The sequence below is a fragment of the Zalophus californianus genome, chromosome 14 (assembly GCF_009762305.2).
Source record: "Zalophus californianus isolate mZalCal1 chromosome 14, mZalCal1.pri.v2, whole genome shotgun sequence".
Lineage (NCBI taxonomy): Eukaryota > Metazoa > Chordata > Mammalia > Carnivora > Otariidae > Zalophus > Zalophus californianus.
Window position 1 is genome coordinate 19,128,029 of NC_045608.1, and position 27,644 is coordinate 19,155,672.

Sequence of the window (27,644 nt, forward strand, 5' to 3'; positions counted from 1 at the left end):
TTAATTCTTTACCTTGTTGAAGTAGACTTGTTTCTAGACCAAGAAATGACTTAAGGAATTCACGCATATTATGAAATTGAACAGAACTGAGTGTGCAAGAGGAAAAACGATGTTCTCCTCCTCATGCCTTCGTCCCCTTTCCACTCCCTTACTCACAGTCTGATTTCTATCTTTTCTCTGCTGTTTATCTACACGTGTATACATGTACACACACAGTTGTTTAGAAACGGTATTGTTTTATAAATACCCTGTTCCACAGTCTGCTTTTCTCCCACCCACACCACAGTGTTTTGTGTGTTGTCAGATGTGACATTAGGAGCCACCCCCCTTCAGGATCCAGGCACCCTGTGGCATTCCATTGTCTGGATTATGTTGGAGCTCATTTAGCCTGAGCCCTACAGCTGGGCATTTAGGTTTGTTTCTGTGTCGTTTGCTCTCTCTCTCAGCAGTGCTCCCCGAGCGCTCTTGTTTAGCCAAACTTGGGCATCTGGGCCAAGAAAGAGTCTTGGGAGGAAATTGGCCAGATTAAAAGGAAATGAGTATTTTAAGATCATGGCATGTATACTGAACCGTCCAAAAGTCATACCCATTTCCGTCCTTGCCAGCAGTATCCAAGAGTGTCCATTTTCCCACATCCTCACCCACACTGGGTGTGTTCAGTCTTTGGAATTTTATGGTATCTCACAGTTGTGATTTTAAAAGCAGCCGTTTGGATCATCTCACCGCTTCCTTTCTCTTTCAAGTCCCTTAACTTAAGTTGGATTGTTCTCTTTTTTTTTTTTTCAGCAAAAGGAAGGGCATGGTGTGGATGGAGCATCCCTCCCAAGAAGCCCCTGGAAGCCTGGTTCACTCCGGGAGAAGTCTAGGCAGACAGAGTGGAAAGACAGTTCTAACCAAGTCCCCAGCAACTGTCGGGGTAAAAGCTCGGTGGGGGCTCTGAGCCCTTCTGACAGCACTCCAGAAGATGATGGGAGCTTCCAGACCGTGTGGGCCACAGTGTTTGAGCATCACGTGGAGAGACACACAGTGGCTGACCAGTCGCGACACTGTCCCTCGGCCATGCCCCGCAGAGATGTGGCAGATGCCCATGTCTCAGAAGTCAGACCCAGGCATGAGAGAAGCTCTTGGCTGGGGAAGGACCTGCCGGAAAACACAAACCTCATGAAACAGAACTCCAGATGGGTTGAAAATACCAATACCGAGAAATGGGGACGGACCACCCTTTCGAATGGTGAACCCAAACAGTATCACATGCCCTTCCTGGAAGGACACCCTTTGGATGAAAAACGCCATAAAAACCCCTTCCTCCAGCGCTCTGAAAATCCTCCCCCATCCCAGAGGGTCGAGCCCAAGTATGACATCGTGCACATGGTGGGCAAGCGTGTGCACAGTGAGGCTGTCTCCACGGCGTCGGAGGAAAAAGCCGTGACCCTGCGAAGTGGCAGGTCTCAGGTCTCCCCGAAGGGGAGGCAGCAGTCCCACGAGGTCACCCCTGCTGACCCAGAGTGCAGGCTGGGAGGTCAGGCGGGGTCTGTCCAAAGGGCCAGTGTGATTTGGGAAGCTCGAGGGACTCATGAAGTCAGTGGGCCAAAGCCGGACTTCCGAGAGCCGAAGGACACATTTGGGGGCAATTGCCTGTCACCCAAATGGACAGGTGGGGTGACCATGAACTGGCATAAAGTCACCGTGGTGGCCAGTGAAGAGAAAGGCTCAGAACCGGGCCCCGAGGTCAACAGCGAGCGCTCAGCCAGGCTCTGTGGCCCCCAAGCCAGCTCTGGGAGGGCCACCCAGGCCGCCGTCTGGGAGGCCCTGCAGGAAGGGCCTGATGAGGCCAGGAATAAGTCAGGAGGCTGCAGCTCGGTGGGAGAAAGGGGTCCCCCCTGGGGGTGCCTTCTGGATCCTCCTCCCAGGGGTAAGGACGAGCCGTCTGACTTCCAGGCACGGTCGCATCCAGAAGAGCGGGTGCAGAAGGGACCCCTCGCTGTGGCTGCTGGTGAGGGTGAGCCACGGCCGGCCCAGGCACCGGAGCCCGAGGCCAAGATGCGGAAGGTGGGTCCCCTGGACCAGAGGTTCGAGAGGTGGCGGCGGCGGACATTGCCCCACGACGTGAAGTTTGATGAATTCAGCTTCCTGGCCCCAGAAAACTCTTGGAAGGTGGAGCAGAGAAGAACAGACCATTGGAGCCCCACCACCAGTGCCTTAAGAAAACCTGAGCTATCCCACCGCAGGGTGGAGACCCAGGAGGTGAGCCCAGGTGCTTCCCAAGACCCGACTCGGCCAGCGGTGAAGCAGGGGTCCTCTTTGGAACCCAGGGCGACATTTTTTGCAGTGACATATCAGGTTCCCGATACTCAAAAAGCAAAGAGCGTTGTTAAGTCAGGGCCTGAAAACTTGATGGAACATTCTAGAAAAACAGTCCCGCCTCCTTCTCCTCGTCCTCTAACATCCACCTTGGTTTCTCTTAACCATGACGAGCCACTGGAGGCCAAGGGCAGTAACAACTGGGCTAAGGGCAAAGAGCGCCACAGCGCAAGCTGTTCAAAACCTCCGAAGCCAACAGACCACCCATCACCTCTTGGGGGCAGGACTCTGGATCCTTCTAGTGAAAGATGCGTGGATGCTGATGCTTTATGGGTCCGCCGGGGACCAGAAGATGGCACTGGTTTTCAGAACAATCGGAAGGATAGTGGGAACAGTACACCCCCCAGCAGTGCCCCCAAAAGCCACCCGGAAGCCAGTGATCTCCTCATCAGAAGGGACCCTGAGGTGGTCAGTGCGAGGGTCCCAGGGAACATCAAAGATGGCTACAGATCCAGCGTTCTCGACATTGACGCCCTGATGGCAGACTACAAGAAGCAGGAGGGCCAGGAGTCAGCGGTGGGGACGCCCGCAGCACCCGGTGGCTCGACTCTGGAGAGGCCCGGCCGGCAAGGCAGGGTGGACCCAAGAAGGAGGAGTTTGAAGGAGAGGTCTGAAGTTGAGGGTCCCCGGAAACAAGCCAGTTTTGCCGAAGCAAACCACGGTTCCAGTCCTGGCTTGGGCAAGCAGCCAGCAGATGCCCCGGGGGCAGCCGCGAACCCCACACTCAGCCCTCTTCTGTGGGCTCTGCCACTCTCGGCTCCTAATGAAAAGTATCCAGGGGCCTCTTCTGGCCCCGCAGGTCCCTGGAGACAAGTTTTGGGAACCCCTGAGGGTGACAGAAAGGATTTGGTTAGTAAACCTCAGAGTGCAAAGTACCTGAACTCCCCAGACGAGCCAAAGCCCACTCCCTGGGAGGATCTGAGCAGTGGGGCCAGCGTGTTGGCTAGATCCTCTCCCACTGCCCAGAAGAAAGGGACCCCAAGGAAATCCATCGGGAGAGGAGAGGAGGACAGTGCGGTCCAGCGGGGTGATCACCCATACGACTGTGGCAGGTCGCCGCTGATTGTCAAGAGGGCCTCTTCGGAGAAGGGGCCCCCTGCCAAAGTCCGAGAGGGCCTGTCTGTCATGCAGGAAGCCAGAGAGAGGAGGCAAGAGCAGCCCAAAGGGAGGTCGAGCCTCCCTGGAGACGGTTCTGAGGCCAAGGAGACCAAAATGGGGCCCTGCTGGCGAGAGTCGGGGACTCGAGATGGTCAAAAGGTGAGCAGGAGGGCCGTTTTGGTTTTTGTAAAACGTTGGTTAGACACGTAGGCCAGGGGTCTCAAACTCCCATCCCACGTGGGCCAGGTGGGTATGTAAATGAATGGAGTCAGGCTGGGTGTGGGCCTCTAGGGAGTGGTGGGGATTGTGGCAAATAGCTCATTCCTGGGGGGTGGGGGCGGAGGCAGCTACCGCTCAGGCCCGGCTGGTTCTTCACACGTGCTGGCTCCATTTAGTCCATGTGCCACCAGTTTGAAACCTCTGGCCCAGAATGATGATAATCGTTCATGGAGCACCCACTGTCCGCTCCTGTATGTGTTGTTTCCAGGTCATTATCTTGTCTGTCACATTCAGCATACTGCATGGGTGACGTTTTGTGAACATGCAAGGAATACTTGTCGAATGAGTGAGGGAGCAATCTTACGTGAGTCTCATGGCAATCCCTCTTCCGTGGGATTGTGGTGGTTTGGGTTTCCGTAGAAGCAGACCCTTGCAAGCAGTTGTTTTGTTTTTATTTTTTAAGATTTTATTTATTTATGTATTTGAGAGAGAGAGAGCATGAGCTGGGGGAGGAGCAGAAGGACAGACAGACTTCCTGTGGAGCATAGAGCCCGACACAGGGCTCGACCTCACGACCCTGTGATCATGACCTGAGCAGAAATCAAGAGTCGGACGCTGAACGGACTGAGCCCCCCAGGTGCCCCACAGGTAGTTATTTTAGAAGGTGCTCCCTGGCAGGATCCCGGTGGAGAAGTGAAGCAGGGAAGGGGGAGGCTGATGAGAACCGTTCCCCTGTGGCCTCTGAGGCTTCTTCTTGCTGGATACCTCTGGGAAGTGGCATAGATCACCCCTGACTTGTCCTGGCCCAGGGCCAAGGGACCTGGAGTATTTATTTTCCAGTTCCCTTCTGCCCTCGCCTGAGGCTATTCCTGGGGCTATCAACATCCAGACTCTTCCATCCTGGCTGGTGCCACGCCCAGTGGCGGAGAGGAAACTCCTCCCACAGCAGGACACCATCGCCTTTGGCATGTCCTTGAGTGTTGGGTAGGGCAGGGCGCCCGCAATGTCAGTGGCCGATGTGATCGTCTTGTACAGGTGGGAAAAAAACCCAGGCTCAGAGAAGTTAAGTAACTTGTCTCAGGTCACACAGCACCAAATGGCAGCCTAGTGTTTGAACCCAGGTCTGGCTCGACACCCAAGCGTTCAAGTAGGCTCCTCGGGGGTGAAGGAGAAACCTTGAAGATGGGGAAGAAATCTGAGGGTCAATCCCCTTGCCCCTCTCTCCACGTTCCTCCCGTCCTGTGACCACTCAGCGTCTTTTCTGGTGCAAATCCACATAGAGTTTCTTTCTGAAAATACAAGCAAATATGAACACAAATTCTTACTTTTGCCTCTCTTTTCCATCAAAGAGAGCATTCTCTAACAGGGGGTTGAAACTTTGGTTGCATATGGATGTAACCACCTCGGCTTCTTAGACTGAGTGATGAAGGGCGAACCCCTTCACCGAGGGCCGGTGCCTCAGCTTCCTCATCTGTAAAAAGAAAGTAGAGGGTCCAACCTGGACAGGGACCTGGTAGAAATGAAACAGTGGGGTGATGCCGATACAGATCATGACACAAAGGGTCACCCAAGGCTTTCCAGGTCCCGTGTTCACACCCCACTCTGCCGCTCACCAGCTGTGTGTGAAGCAGTGACTTTGCCTCCCTGGGCCTCAGATCCCTCACCAGAGTAGACAGAAGTTTCTGCCCGGCAGCTCTGTGGGCAGGCCCGGTGGGTACGAGCGCAGGGCCGGCCCGTGGGTTCTGCTGAGGCTCTGCCCCAGAAAGGGTTCCACGAGGCTGTTATTGTGGGCACAGCGGAGACGGGGCAAGACGAGGAAATGTGACACCTAATCCATTTGCCAGCGCCTTGCTCAGGGGCCTTCTGGCAGGGGGAGAGTCAGGGCGGCGTGGAGGGGGCCGCCCCCGGCCCGGCCTTGGATGCCGGCCCGGGATGCGCAGGCCCCAGGAGTGCTCGCTGTCAGAGGATCTGTTTTCTCACCGAGGGATTGGACGCCTTGGACCAGCTCCCTGTTTCCCTTCTTTCCTGCCCAACCAGCTTTGGTTCCTGATCTTGAAAAAAATAAATAAGAGCCACACAGAAGTACAAAATGTTGGTTGTTAAAAATTCAGACCTAACGAGAGTGTATAAGAAAGTGTATCCCTGGACACCGCCCCCCCCCACCCGCCGCCAACCCCAGGCAGCCACTGTTCGTTTTCGGGATCTCTGGGGCTTTCCTACACCACAGAGTTGCATCTCTGTAGTTGTATTTTCCTTACTGCAAAAGCAGTGCCCACTTGGGTGAGGTTGAACATGTTATGGTAAGCACACAGTTTAGAGTGAGAAGCTCCCCTAAATGATGAGTCTGGGGTACAGCCTTCCAGCATCCTACCATGCACAGATGGGCTCCCCAAGCCCCAGCCCCTGAGAATCATCCCGCCCCTAATGCACATGGCTCCACAGGTAAGGAAGGCCAGCCAGGTACAGACACAGGTAAATCACATGCTGTCTTAATGGAAACATGGCAGTATTCTACAGAAAATCTACAACTTGCTTTTTTTTTTAACCTAACAGTAAAAAAAACAAAAACAAACCAGTATGTAGGTAATCACTTTATTATTTTCAGTGGCTGCAAAATACTTTGTTAAGTGACTGAGCCCAAACTTTTTTTATCCAGACACTTGTTGATGGACATTTGGGTTGGTTGAGTCTTTGTGTCACAAACAGGGCTTCCGGGAGCATCTTGGTGCACGCATTTCCCCCCCTGGGTGAGGCTTTCTTGATTCACAGCCAGTGCTGCCCACGTGCCCCCGCGTGGGGTGCGACTGTACTTCAAGTGATCCCCCCTCCCTCCCTCCTTCCTCTCTTTTTCTTTTTCACTTAAGAAACATTTATCAGAACTTTGTCCCGTGCTGGATTGCAGTGTTCTATTTAATTAACTCATTTATTTGAATTTCAAAAGAGAGGACATTGTCAAGAGGCTCCGAAAATACTTCAAGGAATGGAGTATCAACCCCCTGGTCCCCCTCACGCCCACCTCCGCCTTCCTCCCATCCCGGGACCACTTAGCTTCTTTTCTGGTCCAAATTCGTATAGAGTTTCTTTCTGAAAATGCAAGCAAATACGAACACAAGTTCTTTTTTTTTTTTCCTTCAAAATTTTATTTATTTATTTGAAAGACAGAGAGCACAAGCAGGGGCAGAGGGAGAAGCCGACTCCGCTGAGCAGGGAGCCCGATGTGGGACTCGATCCCGGGACCCCAGGATCATGACCTGAGCCGAAGGCAGACGCTTAACCAACTGAGCCACCCAGGCTCACATCCCTACATGTGTCTTCGAGAGCTTTCGGATTCATCCTACAGGGAGTGCTCATTCTTCCTGATTGCTGTACGGTAGAGATGGGTGATATTCCTGATCTTTTGCTAATTACCAACCACGTTCCGACGTCATTTTGCACATGCGCAGGTTTTCCATGGGCTTAGGGTGGCGAATGTCTAGGGGGAGCACCGTTGTAATTTTTTTTTTTAAAGATTTTATTTATTTATTCGACAGAGAGAGAGAGAGAGACAGCGAGAAAGGGAACACAAGCAGGGGGAGTGGGAGAGGGAGAAGCAGGCTTCCTGCCGAGCAGAGAGCCCGATGTGGGGCTCGATCCCAGGACCCTGGGATCATGACCCGAGCCAAAGGCAGCCGATTGTCGACTGAGCCAGCCGGGCGCCCCAGCACCGTTGTAATTTTGCAGGATCCTGCCCGAGTGCCCAGCGCTGAGGGGCTGTACCTGGTAACATCCTCACCAGCAATGACAGGGCCCCGTTTCCCCTCTGCTTGAGCAGCCTGGTGCATTACCACACTTGGGGATGTCATGCCCCTGATGAGCACCCCGCCTCTTGTCACGTGCATGAGGCTCTGTTTTTCCTTCCGGTCACCCACTTGCTTATGTTCTTGCCCGCTGTTCTTTTGGAACCTCGTCCTTGGTCCTTTTTTCCTTGAGTTGTTGGAGTTCTTTATTAGGAAGGTGAACCATTTCTACTCTTATGATTTGATTTCTCCCTGGAAACAGCCCTGGACTGCCTATTGGGCAGACCTGGGATCAGGCCGTAGCTTTGTGACTTATTAGCTGTGTGACTCTGGGCATCTTGCCAGACCTCTCTGAGCCTAAATTTCTTCATCCGTGGAATGTGAATCCTGCCTGCTTCACGGTTTATTGGAGATTTATTGTGAAGCAATATGTGGTCAAGCTGCTGGCCCAGGGCCTGATGTGAAGGAGGTTTGAGGGGATCAGAGAGAAGCACCTCCAGACCTCCACTCATTTACTACATTTCATGAATGGGCTAACCCTGTGCCAGGCCCTGTTCTAGGCACCCGGGCTGCTGGGAGGGACCAGCCCACGGTATCAGGCCATGCCATGTAATAAGGCAGCAACCAGCCACATGTGGCTCTTTAAATGAAAATTAAAGTTAAACAAGATTAAAAATTCAGTTCCTCGGTCCCACTAGCCACATTCAAGCGCTCAAAAGCTACGGATGACTCATGGCAAGTGTATTGTCAGCCCAGATAAAGAAGATCTCTGTAACCACAGAATATTCCAGTGGATGGCTCTGGTCCAGGGGGCAAACAGACCCCAAGTGAGTGAGAGTCGTTAAGTCCTGGGGAGACAGAAGAGGCAATGGGGAGATGACTCTAAGAGGTGGTCAGGGGAAGGTCGCCTGGGGAGGGGACCTGAAAGGTGCCACCTGAGTGATGGCCATCATGGGGATGAGCTGGTCCTGTGGATGCTGGAAGAGCACCAGTTGGCACAGGGGGCTGGGGCCAGAGCATAAGGGAGCCACTGATTTCCAAGGCAATCGCACCATTGTACATTCTACCAGCAGTGCATGAGGGCTGATTTCTCTACATCCTTTGCCAACACTTATCTGTCTTTTTGATTCTAGCCATTCTCCTGGGTATGAAGGTATCTCATTATGGTTTTGACTTGCATTTTCCATGGCCCATCTTTCCATGTGTATCCCTTCTTTGTTCAGATCCTTTGTCCAATCTTAATTGGGTTATTGTTCTTTTTGTTATTGAGTTGTAATTACTCTTTATATATTCTGGACACAAGTGCCTTAGCAGACATAGGATTTGCAGAAATTTCCTCTCACTCTCTGAGTTGTATTTTTCACTTTGTCCGTGGTGCCCTTTGAAGCACAAAAGTTTTTCATTTTGATGAGCTCCAGTTTATTTTTCTTTGGTCCCTTGTGCTTTTGATGCCATATCTGAGAAACCACTGCCTAATCCAAGGTCATGAACATTTACACCTATATTTTCTTCTGAGAGTTTTCTAGCTTTTGCTCTGGCATTGAGGGCTTTGATCTATTTTGAGTTGATTTTGGTTTATGATGTGAGGTTTGCAGCATGTTTCGAAGGCAGAGTCTTAGCTTTGTTGATGAGGTGGAGAGAAGCAAAAGAATGGAGGGCGACCTGAGGATCTTGGCCAGCACAGCTGGGTGAGGGGCAGGGCAGGGGAGGAGGAATTTTGGAATTTTGGAGGGAAGGAATGGAGAGGTCTGTTTGGGGCATGTGAAGGCTGAGATGAGCGTGAGCAGTGTGGGGAGACGTGGAGTGAATGGTGGGATCTGCAGGTCAGGGGTCCCAACATAGACAGACAAAATCGGAAGTTGCCTGTGCACGGATGGGATTTATTTAAAGCAAGGGGGTGTTACGAGAGAACCCCGAGGGAGTCAGATGGAGCAGGAAAAGAGAAGGCTCTAGGGCTGGCCCTGGATGAGTAGACATCCCTCTGAGATGCGGGGAGGCTGAGAAGGAACAGCCAGGGGAGTAGGAGGGCACACAGAGGGTCTCGTAAGGCATCAAACAAAGAGTCTGTGACGCAAGGGATCCAGAATCCAGCCTTGCTCTTTACTTGTGCTGTGTGTTCTTAAGCAGATGCCTTCCCTCTCTGGGCCTTCCTTCCCTTATCTGTGCAGGGAGAGTGTGAGACATGTGCACTACAAATTCTGGAGTCCCATATTTATGGCCTGCGAGTGTATGCCTTATATATGACTGGCTGGAACAAAACCACAGAATTCAGACTAGGGTATCTAGTACTGCCCTGTTCCTAGATCATTTCTCTCTGTGTTTGTGCTTCTGTGCATGTGTGTTTGGAGGCTGGAGAAATGTCTGACATGAGGTCACCAAAAGTTACCAATGACAATAATGAGGCTTGCTAGCGCTTATGGAGGGCTCCCCATGTACCAGCCATGGGGGAGAGGAGCCTGAAGCAAGCCAGGTGCCCAGGACTCGTGCAGAGCGCCCCCTGGGGGCAGCACAGTGTCACACACTTTCCAAGCGCTACTCCTCACTTGGTTCTCCCCTAAGCCTAGAAGCTGAGTACTGTTATTAGGGGTCTTCCCCACTTGGTCATGGCTCAGAGAGGTTAAGGCATTAACCTGAGGCCACACAGTTATTAAGTGGCTGAGGCTGGCCTGAACCCAGACCCCATATACTACGCCCTTCTTTAAGGTGGATTGCCGTGGGGTGGGGTTTCTGGTGCCTTAATTTTCTTTTTGCCCTTTTAGGCACAGAATGGACTCTCTCGCTGTGACATATTCTTCCCATAAATGGGAGAGCTCCAGTAAAGTCCTCTGCTTGTGTTCTGTGCCTCAGGTGCCACCACAGGACCTGGGGAAGGAGGATGCCCTGCCGGACAAGGAGCAGCCACTCTGGCAGGGGTCCCCCGCAGCCTCGGGCCCCTGGAGGAGCCACAGTTTCTGCAAGGACAAGAGGAGCGGGCCGTTTGTGGTGAGTGATGCCGGCGCAGCCGGACGGGGACTTGCGTGGGGTTGGTGAGCATCAGACACCACTGGGAATGCGGTCGTGTGGACGGTCAAGGCTGGCCCAGGGGCCCAAGGAGGCCGAGGGGGGCGGGGTCCTGTCCAAGGAATCTGGTGTTGCCAGACTGGCTGCGCGGTGGATCTCGACGTGGAGGGTGTTGGTGGCTCTGCCTTCGCCCCTCTTGGGTTTCCGGCCCAATGCAGAGAGGTAACCCCAGCTGACTGGCATGGAGCAGATAAGAACATGCCCTGGGGTCTGAAAGTTCTGGGTTCGAATCCCAACACTGCTCCTCTCAGTCTCTTTTAGTGACTTACTTCTTTGTACTTTGGTTTCTTTACCTAGAAACCTGATTTCTGTTTCTTTTGTGCCGGTGAGTTAATTTAACTAAGCTGGTCCTGGAGCCAGATCACCAGGGCACAGACCCTAGCTCTGTGTGCAGACAGGTGTTTGGCCTCAGTCTCTTCATCTGTGAAATGGGGATAATGACAGCATCTACTTCACAGGGCTGCTGCAGGGCTCAGAGAAGATAATGCGGCAAGTGTCCAGCATGGTCCTGGGTGTACAGCAAATGCTTTCCTGAGAGTTATCATTACCATTATTATTATTATTCTTGTCCCCAGGCCCTGTGTGGGGTGCCTAAGATAGGCATTTCTTTAATGAGGCAACTGCAGTTCTACTCACGAGGTCATTTGTATCGCAAGCTCAGTGCATTTCAAGGGTATTTGTGCCTGGTCTCATGTCTTGGAGACCTGGGATCCTCCAGCATTGAAATACTAGGTTCCATCCCTTCTGGCTTTAAGGTCACGGGCAAGAAATTTCACTTCCCTGAACCTCCGTTTGCTCCTCTGCAACATGGGTCCAGGGCGGGGGGGGGAAGAAGACACCCCTGGCAGGGTTCTAGATGGGAAAACGTCTATGCCAGAGTCAGCGGGGCTGTCGGCGGGGCTGGGGGCCACAGAGAGCCAGAGCAGGAATGCAGACCTCGGCGAGCCGTCTGCTGAGCGGCCCCGGAAAGCCTCCTCGGGTGTTCAGATCCCAGCCACAGATGTGCGCACATCTGAAACCTGCCTGTTTTTTTTTTTTTTTTTTTTAACATTCTTTTCCACTGATTTCTTCCTTATTCTTTTCTCATTGCCTCCCTGGCGGCACCGACTCAGCTTATCTGATTGTACTTGAACTTTTGTGTGTGTATGCGAAGACAGAGGTTACGGAGAGAAAAGCATTTAAGGCTTGTCTTTTTATAGTCTCTGCTTGCTGGCATCCTCCCTGGTGGCCCGGCTCCGCCTCCTCCACTCTGTTATTGAGGAGCCTTTGTCCTTGGAGTCCCCAGGGGGCTTCCTTGGCTCCGTCCTTGCGGCTCCCCGAGGCCCCTGCACTGTTGCTGCCTGCTTGATTTCCTTTTCTCCGATGCAGGTGGGGAGGGTGGGGGCCTGAGGCCTCCTTTCCCAGCTTTTGAGGACTCACACCTGCAATTCCAAGGAGTGGCCACCAGGGGGTGGTGGTGTCCAGCTCCCTTTCCCATGGCTCCAAAAGCCTCACTCCAGGGGACCTCAGCGTTGGGCTCTGGAGGCTGAGAAGTGGCTTCCAGTTCTGGCTCTGCCACTGTGTGGCCTTGGGCAAGTGATTTGACGGACCTCAGTGAACCTGTTTTTTCTTCTGCTTCTGTAAGATGAGAATGGTCTTATCTGGCCTCAAGAGCATTTCTGTGAGGAGTGGATGAGCTCGTTCAGCACTCCGAAGAAGAAATCCTCAGTGAATGCTGGGGCTGCAGTGATGGCTTTTCCTTCTACCTCCCCCTCCTCCTCTCTCCCTTTTCTTCAGCTCTCTCATTGTAAGAGGGGAAACTGAGGCCCAGAGAGAAGGCCTGACTTAGTCTGGGTGAGGACTGGGGTCCTGAGCCCTCGGTCCTGCTGGCCGCCCCTACTCCTCTGGAAGGCAATCAGACCTGTGTGTCATACTTCCTGACGGGCTTGGCGGGGGGGTTCCCCTGTAAACCGGGTCTACTGCTCCTGTCGCTCTCGATTAATGGCTTTGTGCTGCTGGTTTCCAGTTTAGGTTCAGGTTCATATCCATTTTTTGAGACTGTGTCTTAGGACTTGTCCATCCCCACTCCACTCCTCATGTGAGGGACTATGAATCCCATGTTGTAGAGGAGGAAGCTGAGGCTTAGAGAGGTTAAGCCACTTGCCCAAGGCCACACAGCATGTTGGGGAGCTGGGTTGGAAACTAGGCCTCTTCTGCTTCCAGCCTTGGACCTGGGCCCTTTTTGCCATGGGACTGTGTCTCTGGCCGGCTACCAGCCCCTGCTGGCCCCTCTCTGGGCCTGCAGCACTCCGCGTATCAGCTTATGAGGGAGCAAGACAGCCTCAGCCCTGGGGGTGAGAATGTGGTATTTGTTTAGCCCAGGGTTGGCCACCAGCTTTTCTGCCACGGCTGCCCTCTGAAAGATGCCTGGGACTTGCCAGGGCTGATGCCCTGCTGATTTGCGTAGCCCCGCCCACACCCGGCTGACCCACAGGCTGGTCAGGCCCAGAGCACGAGGTCAGACCGGTGTGGTCCTGGCATTTAATAGAGGCAGTGAGCAAGTGAGTTTACCACTCAGGGCCTCTCTTTTCCTCCTCCCTAAAATCATAGTAGTAATAATGCCTAATAGCTTACAGTGCTTCCTGTGTGGTATGGAAACTAGTATCATCCCCATTTTACAGATGGGAAAACTGAGGCTCGGAGCCATTAAGTACCTCTCCCAGGTTGGAGCCGAGCCGAGATGATGTTTATAAAGCACTTAGCACAGTGCCGGGTAAAGAGAAACTGCCTGTTAAATGTTACCTGCTATTATTGTATTGTTTATTATTTGCTATCAGTTTGTTTTTCTTCTACGTTCTCTGGAAGAGCTGCTCGATGGAACAGGGAAGCGCCTCCAATCTTTTTTGGAAGTTTTTCTGCTGTTGAGGAAGCTGAGGCCCAGCAGGGGGAGGTGTCTTGTTCAGGGAGAGTCCCACAGCAGCCAGGACAGAGCTAGGACTGCAGACCACCTTTCTGACTCGCTGGCTAGTGCTCGCTGCCCTCCCCCCACCCATATTGCTTTCAGGGCTACACTTGGTAGGGCTTTGGATCCTTGTGACAAATCTGAGCCCTGTGCCGGGCTTCGTCCCTCACCCACCCATGGATGGGCGTACCCTCCTTTCCCCAGAAAATGAGCTTTTGGTCTGCACTCATGCAGGCGTTATAAAATACAGTGACTCAGTTGTGGACCATGGCCTTAGGTCACAGTTTGCCCCAGAGGCCCCTCCCGTGACTAAAGGTACAGAATCACCAGCTGCGGGGGTTCCCTGTCACGGGGCAGGTGGCGGGCCTCTGCTAACCTTGAGAATGTTCTCCCGAATCTGCAAACCCTTGGCCAGCATTTGCTGGCTCATTTGGTGATGGGCTCATTCTCTCATGGGCCCACTGTGTGCTAAGCCCTGAGTGAGGGGTCCTGGAGATTCTCCCAGCCCCCTTGGGGTTACAGTCCAGGGGTACCTGAAGATGGTCTAGGAGGGTCTAGTTAGGTGGAAGAGGAGGAGAGGAAGGGCATTTGGGAAGGAGAAATAGCATATGCAAAGGTATGGGGGTGGGTGATGTAAGAGGCATGCCTGGGGAACATTGGATAGACCAGTTTGGCTGAGATGGAGTGTTGGGGAGAGTCTTAGTCTTTTCTTTTGGCAAATATTTATCTGTATGTCCTTGGTGCTGTGCTGGGCGTTGGGCTACAGTTATAAAACAAGACACAGGTACTTAAGAAGGTAGATAAACAATTGCAGTTCTGTTCATTGAGCGCTTACTATGTGCCAGACACTGTGTCCTGTGCTTTACTGGCATTCTTTCATTTAATTTGTTCAAGGTTCAAAGCCTCTCAGAGAGGAGGCCCACTTGTTTGAAGTCTTGAAGGATGAACAGTTGTTTCCCAGATGGGTGTGGTCTGGGAAGAGATGATTTGTCCCCCATGGAGGGAAGAGCTTGGGCAAAGGTTCAGGGGCGTGAAACTGTTCTGTGCAGTGAATGTGATCTAGAGTCCAAGAGACGGGCTGGAGTCTTACAAACATTGATGCGTCATTCCTGGACATCCCTGGTGTGTGTTTTAATGCCGAGTTCAGACTTTTCCTACATCTCTTGCTGAGGAAACCAGGATGCTTGTTTTTGAAAGATGGCACCACCTCCTGGCAGCTCTGCCATTGTGCCACAATCTTCGTTCAAGGATCCGCCAGAGCAGTCTTGAAGGTTTGAAAGCCCTTGAACCCGATAACTTCATTATAATGACTGGAGGATGGAGGGAAAAACCAGTTGGGATTCCAATGCCAAGACTTGTGAGTGCAGTCAACTTGAGATAAGACGGAATTTGTGCAGTGGCCCCCAGTGGATACATTGTTGGTCTTGGTTAGATACTCTCTCTGCATTTCATTTGGTTGACTAAGCATTCAAGTGGGAAGGGGAAAAAACAAAACAAAATGGAAGAGTCTATATGAACTGCTAGAAATAACTCATCAGAGATTGTGCTTTAAAAACTGTGAATAAAGAGTTGATGGGTTTTTTTTTTTTTGTCCAGGATATGGACTCTTCTCCCTATGGTGTGTTGCTTGGCATTCCCCGGTTTGATGTTGGGCCTGTGTTGATGTCATTTGAATTGAATGTCTCAGGAATGCGGCTCACTGGCTTAATTAAGAGGGCTACTTTATCACACATGGCAAGATGTACTGAGGTGGGCAGCTGTTGGCTTGGCTCAGCATCTCCTAGAGTCTCTTGAGCTTTCCCTCGTGCTTTGTGCCTCACGGTCCCAAGATGGCTGCCACTTGTCCAAGAATTAAGTCTACTCTCTGGCAGGAAAAAGTGGGGGGAAGCCAGAAGGGCCATGCTAGCTGAGTCTGCAAGAAAACAAAAGCTTTCCCCCAATCACCCTCCAGAAGACTTTCACTTACATGTCATGGGCAAGAACCGGGTCACATGGCCACTGTTAAGCAGCAAGAGAGTCTGGGACAATCAATGCTCAAGACTTCTGGCCTCCATCATGGAAGGTGGCCACGTTGAATATGGCCATTTGACTTTCAACAAATAGTATTGTTTAGTACACAGTCTGAAAAATAAAATGGGGATTGTCAGATCCTTGTCAAGGAAGCCTTGGCCTCCTAACCAGGATGCGGGACAAGAGAGAATATCTGCCCAGTGTGTCTACGCTGTGACGTGAGATGTGTGTGGGGTGCTGGGCCTCTGGGATGGCAAGGCACAATTCTGCCCTCCAGGGCCTCCATTCTGCTGGGAAGTAGGGCTCGGAGAAGGGAAGAAAGGCTGAGGTGGAAGAGACAGGCTGGGTGGTAACTGGCTCAGAGGCCAGAGTGACCTTCCTTCCTGGGCGAGGCAGGATGACATGCCCCCTTTAGGAGTGTGAGTGTGGAGCCTGAGTGGTGAGAAACTCATTGACACCCTGTGCTCTTAGGAGGCTCAGGAATCCCAACTTGTGGCTAATTTCATTTTTAATTATTTCTTGTCTGTCACCACTGGGTTGAAAGGGCTGGAGAAGGCTGAGTAATTTAGGTCTCAACTGATTAAAGTTCCTTTTCTGGATTAAAACCAACCAGACCAGAAGATTTTTGATTCCTAGGTATTAAATGCAAATGCTCAATTGTGCCTGAGATTTTGTGTTGGGGGTATTTTGTATTCATATGTTTACCCAGCTACCACCCACCCATTCATCTGCTCATCCATCCATCCGTCCATCCATCCATCCATCCATCCATCCTCTTTATATATACAAAGCTCTAAGGATATAAAGATAAATAAGTTAATTTCTGTCCTCAAATTTCTCACATTCATAGACTATAAACAAGTAATTATAGAATCCAGGATGATAAATACTAGTTATTCATTTATCCACCCATTCATTCAACAGATATTTGTTGAGCACCTACTATGTGTCCTGCACCGTTCTTAGTTCTTCAGGTAGAGCAGTGAACAAGACATAAGTGGTTCCTGCCCTCCTGGAGCTCATACTTTAGTGTGAAAAGATGGACATTAAACAAGGAGCCAGACTCAAAAGAGAAAGACTATCAGATGGTACCAAGTGCTATGAAGAAAATAAAATAGGGTGCTGGGAATCAAGAGTAGCTGGGGAAGAGGGTGGTTGAAAGCTATTTCATTACTAATAGGAGTTAGGAAGGGCTTTTCTGAGGAGGTGACATTTGAGCTGAGACTTGAAAGGGGAGCACCTGGCCATGTGGAAGAATCAGAGGGAAAGCATCAGGCTGAGGGAAGAGCAAGTGCAAAGGTCCTGGGGCTTGTTGTGTTTTGTAATACTACTATTAATGACGATGATGATGGCATTGGTGCTGGAGTGGACAGTGAGGAGTGAGGGAGTTGGCAGGGGCCAGGTCACACTGCCTTGATGGCCACTGTAAAGAGGTTGGTTTTGGGTAAGTACAGGCTGCTTTGGTAAGCACAGAGGAGGGAAGCATCCTACCATCTGGAGGAATTCAGAAGAATGTCAGAGACAGACTCAATGGAAGAGGCATCAGCCAACAAGAAAGCAATCAGGTCAGGGGAATAGCATGTGCATACATAAAGAGGCATTGGAGAACATGGGGTTTTCTGGGAGCTGCAAGGCGGGGTTACCTGGAGAGTGGTGGAGATGATGCAGGAGAAGGCTGGCCAAGCGGGGGGTGAGAACACCCGTCAGAGTCAGAATGAAGGGCTTGGTGATAGGCCTGCCAGGGGCCCAGAGGAGCCGAAAGATAGGACTTTTTAACACACTGCCGAAGGCGAGGCTTGGAGCGCCCCCTAGTGGACATTTTTTAGAGGTTGGAGAGTGTGAGCTGGAAGCTGGGAGACCAGGTAGGAACCTGTTGCTGCAATCTGAGCAAGACCATTAAAAAAAAAAATTGTGGTTAAATATAACAAAGTTCACCATTTTAGCCGTTTTTACGTATATTATTCAGTTTCATTAAATACATTCACGGGGTTGTGCAGCCATAACCACTATCTGTTTCCAGAACTTTTTCATCCTTTCAAACAGAAACTCTGTCCCCAGTGAACACTAACCCCCCATCCCGCCTCCCCCAGCCCCTGGCACCCTCTGTTCTACTTCCTGTCCCTGTGAATTTGCCTACTCTAGATACCTCAGATAAAGGGAGCCATACGATATTTGCCCTTTTGTGCCTGGCTTATTTCACTAACGTCTTTGAGGTTCACCCCTGTTGTAGCAGGTGTCCGAATTTCCTTTCTGTTCAAGGTAGAATAATGTTCTGTTGTATCTATAGTTCACATTTCGTTTATCCATCTGTCAGTGGACCCTTGGGTGGTTTCCACCTCTTGCCTGTTGTGAGTAATGCTGCTGTGAACATGGGTGTGCAAGTATCTGTTTGAGTCCCAGCTTTGAGTCCTTTTGGGTGTGTATGCCCAGGAGTGGAATTGTTGAATCGTAAGGCAGTTCTATCTTTAACTCTCTGAGGAAGTGTTAAACTGTCTTCCACAGCGACTGCACCATTTTGCATTTTCACCAGCAATGCACGAGCATTCTTTTTTTTTTTTTAAAGATTTTATTTATTTATTTGAGACAGAGAATGAGAGAGAGAGAGCACATGAGAGGGGGGAGGGTCAGAGGGAGAAGCAGACTCCCCGCTGAGCGGGGAGCCCGATGCGGGACTCGATCCAGGGACTCCAGGATCATGACCTGAGCCGAAGGCAGTCGCTTAACCAACTGAGCCACCCAGGCGCCCGTGCGTTCTAATTTCTCCCCATCCTCACCAACACTTGTTCTTTTCCATTTTGTGGTTTTGGCTTTGGTTTTTGTTAAAAGCCATCCAAATGGATATGGAGTGGTATCTCATTGTGGTTTTGATTTGCATTTCCATAATGGCTAATGATGGTGAGCATCTTTTCATGTGTTTGTATCTTCTCTAGAGAAATGTCTATTTGAGTCCTTTGCCCATTTTGGAATTGGGTTATTCTCTTTGGTTGCTGTTGAGTTTGCTGTAGGAGTTCTCTATATATTCTGGATACTAATCCCTTACCAGCTGTATGGTTTACAATTATTTTCTTCCATCTGTGGGTTGTTTTTTCACTTTCTTGATAGTGTTCTTTGATGCACAAGCATTTTTAATTTTGGTGAAGACCAATTTATCTACTTTTTCTTTCATTGGAAGATAATTTATAAAATTGACGGGTAATATGCATACAGAAAAGAGCACATATTTTAAGCCAGATGGCCTGGCTTTGAATCCCAACTCTGCTACTTAGCTATGTGACCTTGAATGGGTTAACATCTCAGCCTCAGTTTCCCCATCTGTAAAATAGCGGTAATAAGGGAACCTACTTACTAGAAATGCGGTGAGGTTAGGGGCACCTGGGTGGCTCAGTTGGTTGGGTGTCTGACTCTTGATTTTGGCTTGGGTCATGATCTCAGGGTCATGAGATTGAGCCCTGCATTGGGCTCCATGCTCAGCGTGGAGCCTGCTTGGGATTCTCTGTCTCTCTCCCTCTCTCTTTCTGCTCCTCCCTCTGCTTACACTCTCTCTAAAAAAAAAGAAATGCAGTGAGGTTAGATGAATTCATGTGTGTAAGGCACTATGAACAGTTGTGTCTCTTTTTAAGTTATTACTTTGCTTCTATTACTATGACTATATAGTATATATTGAGTATCTGCCTGACAGACACTGTGCTAAGATTATTCACTGTATGAACATTATTCCATTGTCCCATTTAATCCTCACGAACTCTAAGAGATGGGTATGTATCGTCCCCATATTATAGATAAGGACACAGGCTTGAGCCCTTCTGAGGTTTGCCGAGTGCCATTTCCTGGTGTGTGTGTGTGTGTGTTTTTTTTTTTTTTTTGCCAAAGTGACCTCACTATATCCTGAAGTACTAGGAACATGCCCATTTTAGAGATGCTGAGCCTGAGGCTCAGAAAGGGGACGTGACTGACCCAAGCACACACAGCAAGGAAACCGTAACACGTAGATTGATCCCTGGCCAGTGGACTTATCCCTTGGAGCTGAGGAGAGGGTTAGGGCTTTTGGGGGCAGGCTCCCTATATGGAAGGAGGAGCTGGATTTTTGTTTCACTTGTGTTGCTGGGGCTCCTGGGGACCAAGACGTTGGAGGGCTCCCAGCCAGCTGTCCACAGGAGGCTGATGAACAATGGGACACCTGTTGCCCTTGCAAAACCTCCCTACCGGAGCCAGACCGGCGACCTGGTGTGCCCGCCCCCTGGTGGAACTGCGCGGGATTGCAAGCGCTGGGGCCGCCTCGCTGTGGGATCCTGGTCCTGGAGCGAATTAACCTTTTCTGTGTGTTAACCCATTGTGGTTACCTCACAGGTGAGGAAATGGAGGCCCAGCGAGGTGATGAGGATCTTTCTAGTCCTTCTGTTTCTCCTCCTTGAGAAAGTGTGTCGAAACACCGCTGTGTGAGAATGATGCTAATCCGTTGTGTGAGAATGATTCTAATCCGTAGCAGGCTAATCCGGACTTGACTCTCATTGTGTGTTAGAATATAAATAACAAACGTATGCGTTTTCCCCTGCTAATAGTCACGATTGCTTGTTTCACCTGTCACAACCGTTTGAGACTCACCAGAGGGCCACCCTCCCTTGGCCAAGCTGCTGGGGTCCACACCTGTTTCCACCTTCCTGAGGGCATGCAGCTGCATTTGCATACATGGACTCGGACACACTTGCACCAAACAGGAATAAACCCCACTAGACCCAGATTCTAATCTGATCTTTTTCTGCTGCCACTCTGTGGCTTTGCACAGCTTCCTGAGGCTCAGCTTCCTCATCTGTGAAATGGGGTGAGAGAAGCCAGCTCTGTGTCCCACACAGGCTGTCATGAGCAGGTAAGACAGACACTGGAAAGCTGTCTCTCGCCAAGCAGGAGTTAGTAGTCAGGGTGCTAGGCAGACTTTATAATTCATTCTGGAAATGTTTGCCGAGCACCTACTGTGCTCTAGAGAGAAGTCAGAGTCACACCTTTTCTTGGAGGATGAAATCCCATCTGCACTCAGGATCCAATCCAGTGTCCATATGACAGCTTACAAGACTGTGTGTCTGTCTGACCCTCTCTCCCAGTACATGTCCTATGCTCACTCCACTCAAGGAGCACTGGCCTTCAGAATGTTCCCTTAACATGCATGTCAGGTGTGTTTCTGCCCCGGGGCCTTGGCACATGCTGTTTGCTCTCCTCCAGATTCCGTCTTCATTTCCCTCTTCTTAGGTCATCTCTAGCTCAAATGACACCCCTCAGCAGGGCCTTCCCTGGTGCCACGTCTATAGAAGGACCCCTGGCTCCCACTGTTCTCTCCCAGTGCACCCCTTGTCACATGCAGTATCTTCTCATCGCCCAGTGTCTGCCTCCCCCATCAGAGTGGAGGCTCTGGGAGGCAGGGAACTCTGAGCCCAGTGCCCAGCTCACAGGAAGCATACAACATATATGTATGGAATGAGTGAATGAAGTAGCACCCACATCTAAAAAATTTATTTATTTATTTATTTATTTATTTATTTATTTAGAGAGCATGTGCATGTGAAGGTGGAAGTTTTAGTGGGGAGGGGCAGAGGGAGAGGGAGAGAGGGAATCAAGCAGGCTTCACGCCCAGAGCAGGTGCCACAGGTGGGACTCAATCCAGGGCTGTCGGACTCTGGGGGCATCAGAAATGCCCCAAGTGTCCTCCAGAGGGTTTTCTAGCTGCAGTTGCCCTGTTCCATCCCTCCTCCTTGCGTCCCTGTCCCTTGTTCCTGGCCATCCTCCTGACGTTAAAATAGACACCATTTAGGGAAAAAAAAAAATTGAAAAAGGAAAGAAAGGCCCCGTGTTCCTTGTGCAGTACTCAAAAGTGACCACTAGAGGGCGAGATGGAGGCAATCTTGTTCCAACATTGCGTGTTATTTTTAGTTTTTAACCCCTTCTGCCTCGGGGCCTTCACTCTGAAAAAGCCAAGTCTTCTGCGACCACTTAGATTTTCTTTTAACACATCCCACTGTTTTTGGTACACGTGTCGCTCAGCTCCGTCCTCCATTAGGTCCCTTGCCGGTTTCTATTTCACTAGACTTGCATCAGGGCTGAGGTGGGGACATTCTCCTGCAGCCTGCACAACCTCCGCCGCCCCACTTATCTTCATGGGTGATGTTTCTCTTCTGAAGAAATTACTTTTTGGGAGAAAAAGAATTCTGTTTTTATTTTCTTTCCAAAAGGAGTGCGGCATATGTGTGTGTCTGGGGGAGGGGCAGCCCATAATGAGAGCCCTATGAATATAGAAATGGCATTTCTGACTGAAGCAGAAGTATTTCCAGAGATGCTGAATCTCCTCCTTGAACACGAATTCTCTTGAGAAGAGGAACATTTGGTCATATTTCAAGACTTGGTTCCATGCCACCTCCTCTAAGAAGCCCTCCCAGGTTGCACCCTTTCCTGTGAACTCCAGGCCCTTTAGCCCCCAGTGCTGTAGTGCTTCTCTCCCGTAGACTTTGAGCTCCCTGAGGGCAAGGACCATGCCTCATTCAATGTCCCCACTGCTCCACAATTAATCCCCAAGGCTTTCATACTTGCAGTCTGCTAGTGGCCTTTGTGACACCACCTCACCTCACCCTCACAACAGCCCTGCGGGGGAAGGAATTATTATCAGCCTCGTTTTACGTCTGAAGAAACTGAGGCGCAGAGAGGAGAAGCATGTTGTCCGGGATGATGCTGTGGGCAGGGTTGGAGTCAGGGTCTGAACCCAGGCTTGTCTCAGTGCAGATTCCTGCTCGAGATAGCTCTGCACCCCACCTTCCTGCAGGTGCTCAAGCAGGGCTCCAGGAATTCGTGTGGAGGGAGCTCTCCAGCTGGGGTCTGAGGGCTGCTGAGCACACATTTGCCCTTCCCCGCTGCCCCCCCTTTTTTTCTCCTTCTCCAGAAGCTTATTGAAATATAATCTGTGTGCCATGAAATGCACTCATTTTAACTCTACAATTTAGTAATTTTTAGTGAACTTATAAAGGTGTACAACCAGCCCCAGGACATTTTCATCACCCCTGAAAGAAAACCCCTACCCATTAGCAGCCACTCTCCACGCTCCCTGCCCCCCCACCCCCCGGGCCCTGGCAACTACGGACCTATTCTTTGTCCCTATAGTTTTGCCTTTTCTGGGCCTGTCCCATCAGTGGAATCACAGAGCACGTGCTGTGTCCGGCTCTTTCCTGGAGCAGGGGGTTCTCGCAGCCATGTTGTTGCGTGCATCCTTGTGCTTCTGTCCCCTTGTGCTGGGCGGGCCCCTCCTCGGCCATGGCCATCTTCCCTGCCTCTCCCCAACCCGGACTGCCCCTCCTCACAGTGGATGGAACCTGCTGGGCCCTGAGGGGCTGTTGCCAGGTCAGGCTGGGTGCAAAGGGATGAAGAATGTTCTGCTTTCCACCCTCCCCCCTCCCCCCTGGCCCCAGTTGTGTGTTTTAGGTGATTTCAAATATCCTACAGTTGATAACGCCCTGTGGGTTGGTTCTGCCCTGGCCAGATGGGCTCAGAGGTGCTTTTTTGGGGGGGAGATAAACCCCCAACTTGATGGGCTGACCCCAGCTTGGGCTCCTACTAGCCACGGTGCTGAACTCAGTCTGCCACTAGCCGATCATGGCCAAGGTGTTTTGAGCCCCCAGCTCTGAGCACTTTACACATACTACTTCATTTCCTCTTCCCGGTGCCCCTGTGGGGCAGGCACCGTCCTCACCCCCATTTTACACTGGGGAACCGGGTCACAGAGAGGTTAAATAACCAGCCCAGTATCACACAGCTTGCTAGTTCTGGGATAAGGACTGGAACCCGGGCTTGTCCACCTGCAGCCTCTACACCCTTCTTTGGCACCCCGGGCTGCCTCTCTGCAACCTGCTCCCCTCCCTGGGTCTCAGTTTCCCCCTTGGACTGCCTTCTGCTCCGTCTGTGCCCTGATTCTTTCAGAGGTTGTCAGCTTCTGGAAGACGGGGGCATTTGTATGGCTTCCATGGGTCCCTTCGGTGGCTGACAGGGTGCTGTGCACACAGTAGGTCTGTTCTCGGCGTGTTCCGGGCACACAGATGCAAGCGTCATTTCCTTGCCAGCGGCACCAGTGCTGGGAGAGGGGGGAGTTCTCAGCCCTTCGGGGAATGGTTACAGAGCACCTTCTAAGTGCTGGGCTGTGTGCCAGGCCCTGCCGGTGGAGAGCACACAGCCCCGTGGAGGAGACCGGCTCTCACCACACCGAGCATCCTAACATACTCGGAGAGGGGGCTAGTGACTCATGCTTGCTTGGAGGGCTTCCTGGAAACATGCGTTGGGCTTGGAAGATGATCGAATTTCCGCAGACGGAAAGGGCATCATTCCTGGCCAAAGACCCTGTCTGAGCAACGGCTGGGAGGCTGGGGGTCCACACATGCTTGAGGGAATGGGTTTGGCTGGGGCAGTACCTGGAGGCTGTATGGCTAAGGGCACTGAAGCCCGAGCCAAGGAGCGAGGCACACTCTGTTGGACCACAGGCTTGGGGAGCAAGCAGGCCCCTCTAGTGTCTCAGGTGGGGGCCGTGTTAGCGCCATCTCTGTCCACCCCCTGGCACAGAGCCTGGACACAGCAGGTGCACAGGGAGTGTGTGACAGATGAGTGGGCTCTGTTCCTACAGGGTCCTGGGAGGACCATGCCTGGGAGGGCCGGGGCATGGTCCACGCCTGGGTTGTGGGGAGCAGGAGGAATATGGCAGATCTGGTCCCCAGGCAGCACCCTGCTGTTCTGCCATGTCCCCACTGGAATGCAGGCCCATGGACGAGGCGGGCCTGTATTTCTAGAGGAGCCCGGAATCTGCATTTGCTACACATAGTTCTTCTGAGGCTTACTCATTAGCAACTGTATTCAAATAAAACAACACAGTGTGCCTACCTTCCCACCCATCGCCCAAACAAAATCATGCCTCCCTGGGGGGGCTGCCGGTTTTCCATCTCTCTGTGCAAATGCTGATGGCAGTTTTAACGACTTCCCGTCCCTTTTGGGAGGTTTCTGCTAAGCTCTGATCTCTCCGGAGGGCTGTTATGGTTGTTGTACATTCAGTCGGTGTTTGAGTGGTTGAGTGACGTTAATATGAGCTGCCCCAGGACCTACTGTGGCCAGGCGTTGCCCTGGGATGTGGGGAGACGGGCTGCCCAGGCGTGGGCCCTTGGGCACCAGGGATTGAAGGAGGAATTACAGAGAAGCAGCACGTTTGGCCAGAGGAGGTGCTCTGGGATCCCGCATCTGGGGGCCACTCTTAGCCCAGGCTGGGGGCTGCCGAAGGGGTGGGAGGGTTAGATCTGAAGCCAGAGAGCTCAGCTCCAGCAGGAGGGAACCGCGCGAAGAGGAGGGGGAGTGTTCTCATTTTCTAGGCCTGCCATAAGGACCCACCATATCCTTAGTGGCTCAAAAACAATAAATACTTGCTCTCTCTCAAAGCCGTGGAGGCCAGAAGTTTGAAATCAGGGCATCGGCAGGCCCAGGCTCCCTCTGAAGATGCTAAGGGAGTCTCCCTTCTTGCCTCTTCCAGCGTTTGGTGGCTCCAGGCCCTCTATGGCTTGTGGCCGCCTGGCCCCAGTCTGTGTCTTCCGTGTGGTTGCATCTTCTCTTCTGTTTCTTACAGGGATACTTATTACATTTAGGGTCTTATCTGGGTAATCCTGGATGAACGCATCTCAAGATCTTTAACTTGATCACATCTGCAAAGACCTTTTTCCAAACAAGGTTGCGTTTACAGATTCTGGGTGGACGTATCTTTTGGCGGCCACCATTCAACTCACCACCGGGAGGAAGACAGCTTCCGACTGAGGAACAGCACGAGCAAAAGCCCTGTGGGTGCATGGCTCATGGGGTGGGGGAGGGGCTGGTGTGGGGTCAGGTGGGGGAGAGGCAGGCAGGGGCCTGGGGTGGGAGAGATGGGGAGCCAGGGATAGGAAGATGTTCAAGGTGTGTGTGTGTGGGGGGTGCCTTTGTCACATGCATGCAGGTAGCACCCCCTGCTAGGTGGAGATGGGTCCCCTACTAGGGACTGACCCAGACTCAGTATAGGTTACTTCTGGCCTAGAGTGGGGGGTGCTGCTCCCGGGGGCATGTCCTGGTGACTGTGACCATCTCTGGGCTGCGCGAGCAGGGGTTTGGGGGACTCCAGCTTTCGTGCCTGCCCATTCCCACCTGTCTGGTCTTGGGTCAGCTCTGTCTGCATCTCAGACTTGCCAGGTCCAGCTTTTTCACTTCTTTTTTTTTTTTTTCTTCCCACCCCTGTCCCAGGCTCCGTTGTCTCTCTCCCTCCCTCCCCACCCCTGCCCTGCTCTCTCCCCAACTGTGCTCTGTTCTCTGTGTCCCTGACTGCTGCATCCTCCAGTTGTGCTTTTCAGAACTCGGCCAGAATGACCCTCTGACTCTACCATCAGCCAGTCAGCCAGTGAGCGGGGCCTGGCCTTCCATCTGTACCGTCAATCAGTCAGTCAGTGAGTGGGGCCTGGCCTTCCATCTGTACCGTCAGCCAGCCAGTCAGTCAGCGAGCAGGGCCTGGCCTTCCATCTGTACCGTCAGCTTGTCAGTCAGCGAGCGGGGCCTGGCCTTCCAGCTGTACCGTCAATCAGTCAGTCAGCGAGCGGGGCTTGGCCTTCCAGCTGTACCGTCAGCCAGTCAGTCAGTGAGCAGGGGCACTACCTGTACCTTCCAGCTGTACCCTCAGTTGGGACCATCCCCCCGACTGACGGTCAGGCGGGCAGTGAGCAGCCCGGACCCATCGCCTGCCGGATGTGGGGTACCAAGAACTGATGAAACCGTAGGCCTGCTTTTGAAGAGCTTTGAAGTTCACGCCATGGTTTCCTCGGCTGCTGAGCTCAGCTCTCCCCCGTGGTGTTCAAGCGGGTTTCCTGTCAGCCGCTCAGCCCGGCACTGGGCTGTGGGGCTGGTGTGCAGTGCAGATGGGCCCAGGGGTCTGGAGGGCGGGAGCCTGGCTCTGAGCCAAGGCCTCTGCCAAGGGCTGTACCCCTCCCTCTCCCTGGATTGAGGGAGCAGGCCTGCCTCAGGCACGGCTCCCGGGTGGTGCGGTCACTGTGTGCCCATCTCTGGGGCTGACCTAGGCTTGGGGGTGGGAGAAGGAGGCCCCGGCTCTGCCTTGTGGCTTAGTAGCCGCTCACCTGGGGCAACTCCCTTTGCCTCTTGGGAGTCTTGGTTTACTCATCTGGCTGGTGGATGATAATGCCCCCCCCGCCCCTCGTGGAAATGCTGTATGAATGAAGCTGGATATTTTGGTGTTATTATACCTCACTGCACTTGCAAACCCTGAAATGCGGGGATAATTCATCCCATTTTACAGAAGGGGTAACTGAGCCTCGGGGAGGTGGAGGGACTTGCCAAGATCAATCTTTTTCAAAGGAAACATCCAAGAAAGGTCACCTTGGGTGGGCCTCAGATGTGCTGTAATTTGCATTTTTATTCTGCAAATGGATGCTCCTCACACACCCCCCACATCCTGCAGCTGGCAGCTGGTGACTCTGGGAGCCCATCTCTCCGTTCCTCGGCAGCCCCCACCACCCACAGATGTGGACCGAACCCAGAACTTGTGTTTGGGAGGCCCAGGCTCCAGGTTTGGCTCAGTTTCCAACTTGCTGTGTAACCTTGACCAAGTCCCTAGCCTTCTCTGGGCCTCAGGCTCCCCCCTCTGTACCCTCTGTAAAATGGGGACAACCAGGCCCTCCTTCCAGGGCTAGACGCTTAGCTGAGCCAGAAGGAACTTGATGGGAGCCAGGAGGGGCTGTGTATACTGATGGGATCCATCTGAGTTGACTTAGTTCCTTTCCGTGTGAGGAGTTGGATGGGGGTGCGCCCTCTCGGTGTGTGTGGTCTGGGGGAGGAACCACACACCCTCGTGCTCTCACATTCACACACTGAGACACACACACACACACACACATACACAGACCCTTTCATAAAACACATTTGCACACAGTTACACTCACACACAGAAGTGTGCACACACACACACACACACACACACACAGGCTCTTCTTGCCACACCATTAAGAAACCCTCCCTGCCCAGAGCACCCAGAGGCGGGGAGAGCCCAGGGGTCCGGACAGCTCAGCTGGGTTTGGGAGGAGTTGACCCTGGGCCCGCCCCCCCCCCCCCCCCCCCCCCCCCCCCCGCCCAGCCATCTGAGATGT

The 27,644-nt window shown here is 52.1% G+C and overlaps 1 protein-coding gene across 5 annotated transcripts in view; it reads left to right on the plus strand.

Annotated features, from left to right (window-relative positions):
* Positions 1 to 27,644, plus strand: part of KIAA1671 (KIAA1671 ortholog) — a 150,678-nt gene that overhangs the window by 21,518 nt on the left and 101,516 nt on the right. For 3 of the 5 annotated variants that reach the window (XM_027575846.2, XM_027575849.2, XM_027575847.2), the window contains exons 4-5: positions 787 to 3,618; positions 10,302 to 10,436. In XM_027575846.2, the coding sequence (XP_027431647.2) occupies positions 787 to 3,618; positions 10,302 to 10,436 (2,967 nt within the window). Of the gene's footprint in view, positions 1 to 786; positions 3,619 to 3,946; positions 4,043 to 10,301; positions 10,437 to 27,644 lie in introns of those variants that run through there. The other 2 variants (XR_003516873.2, XM_027575848.2) reach the window with 2 other exon arrangements.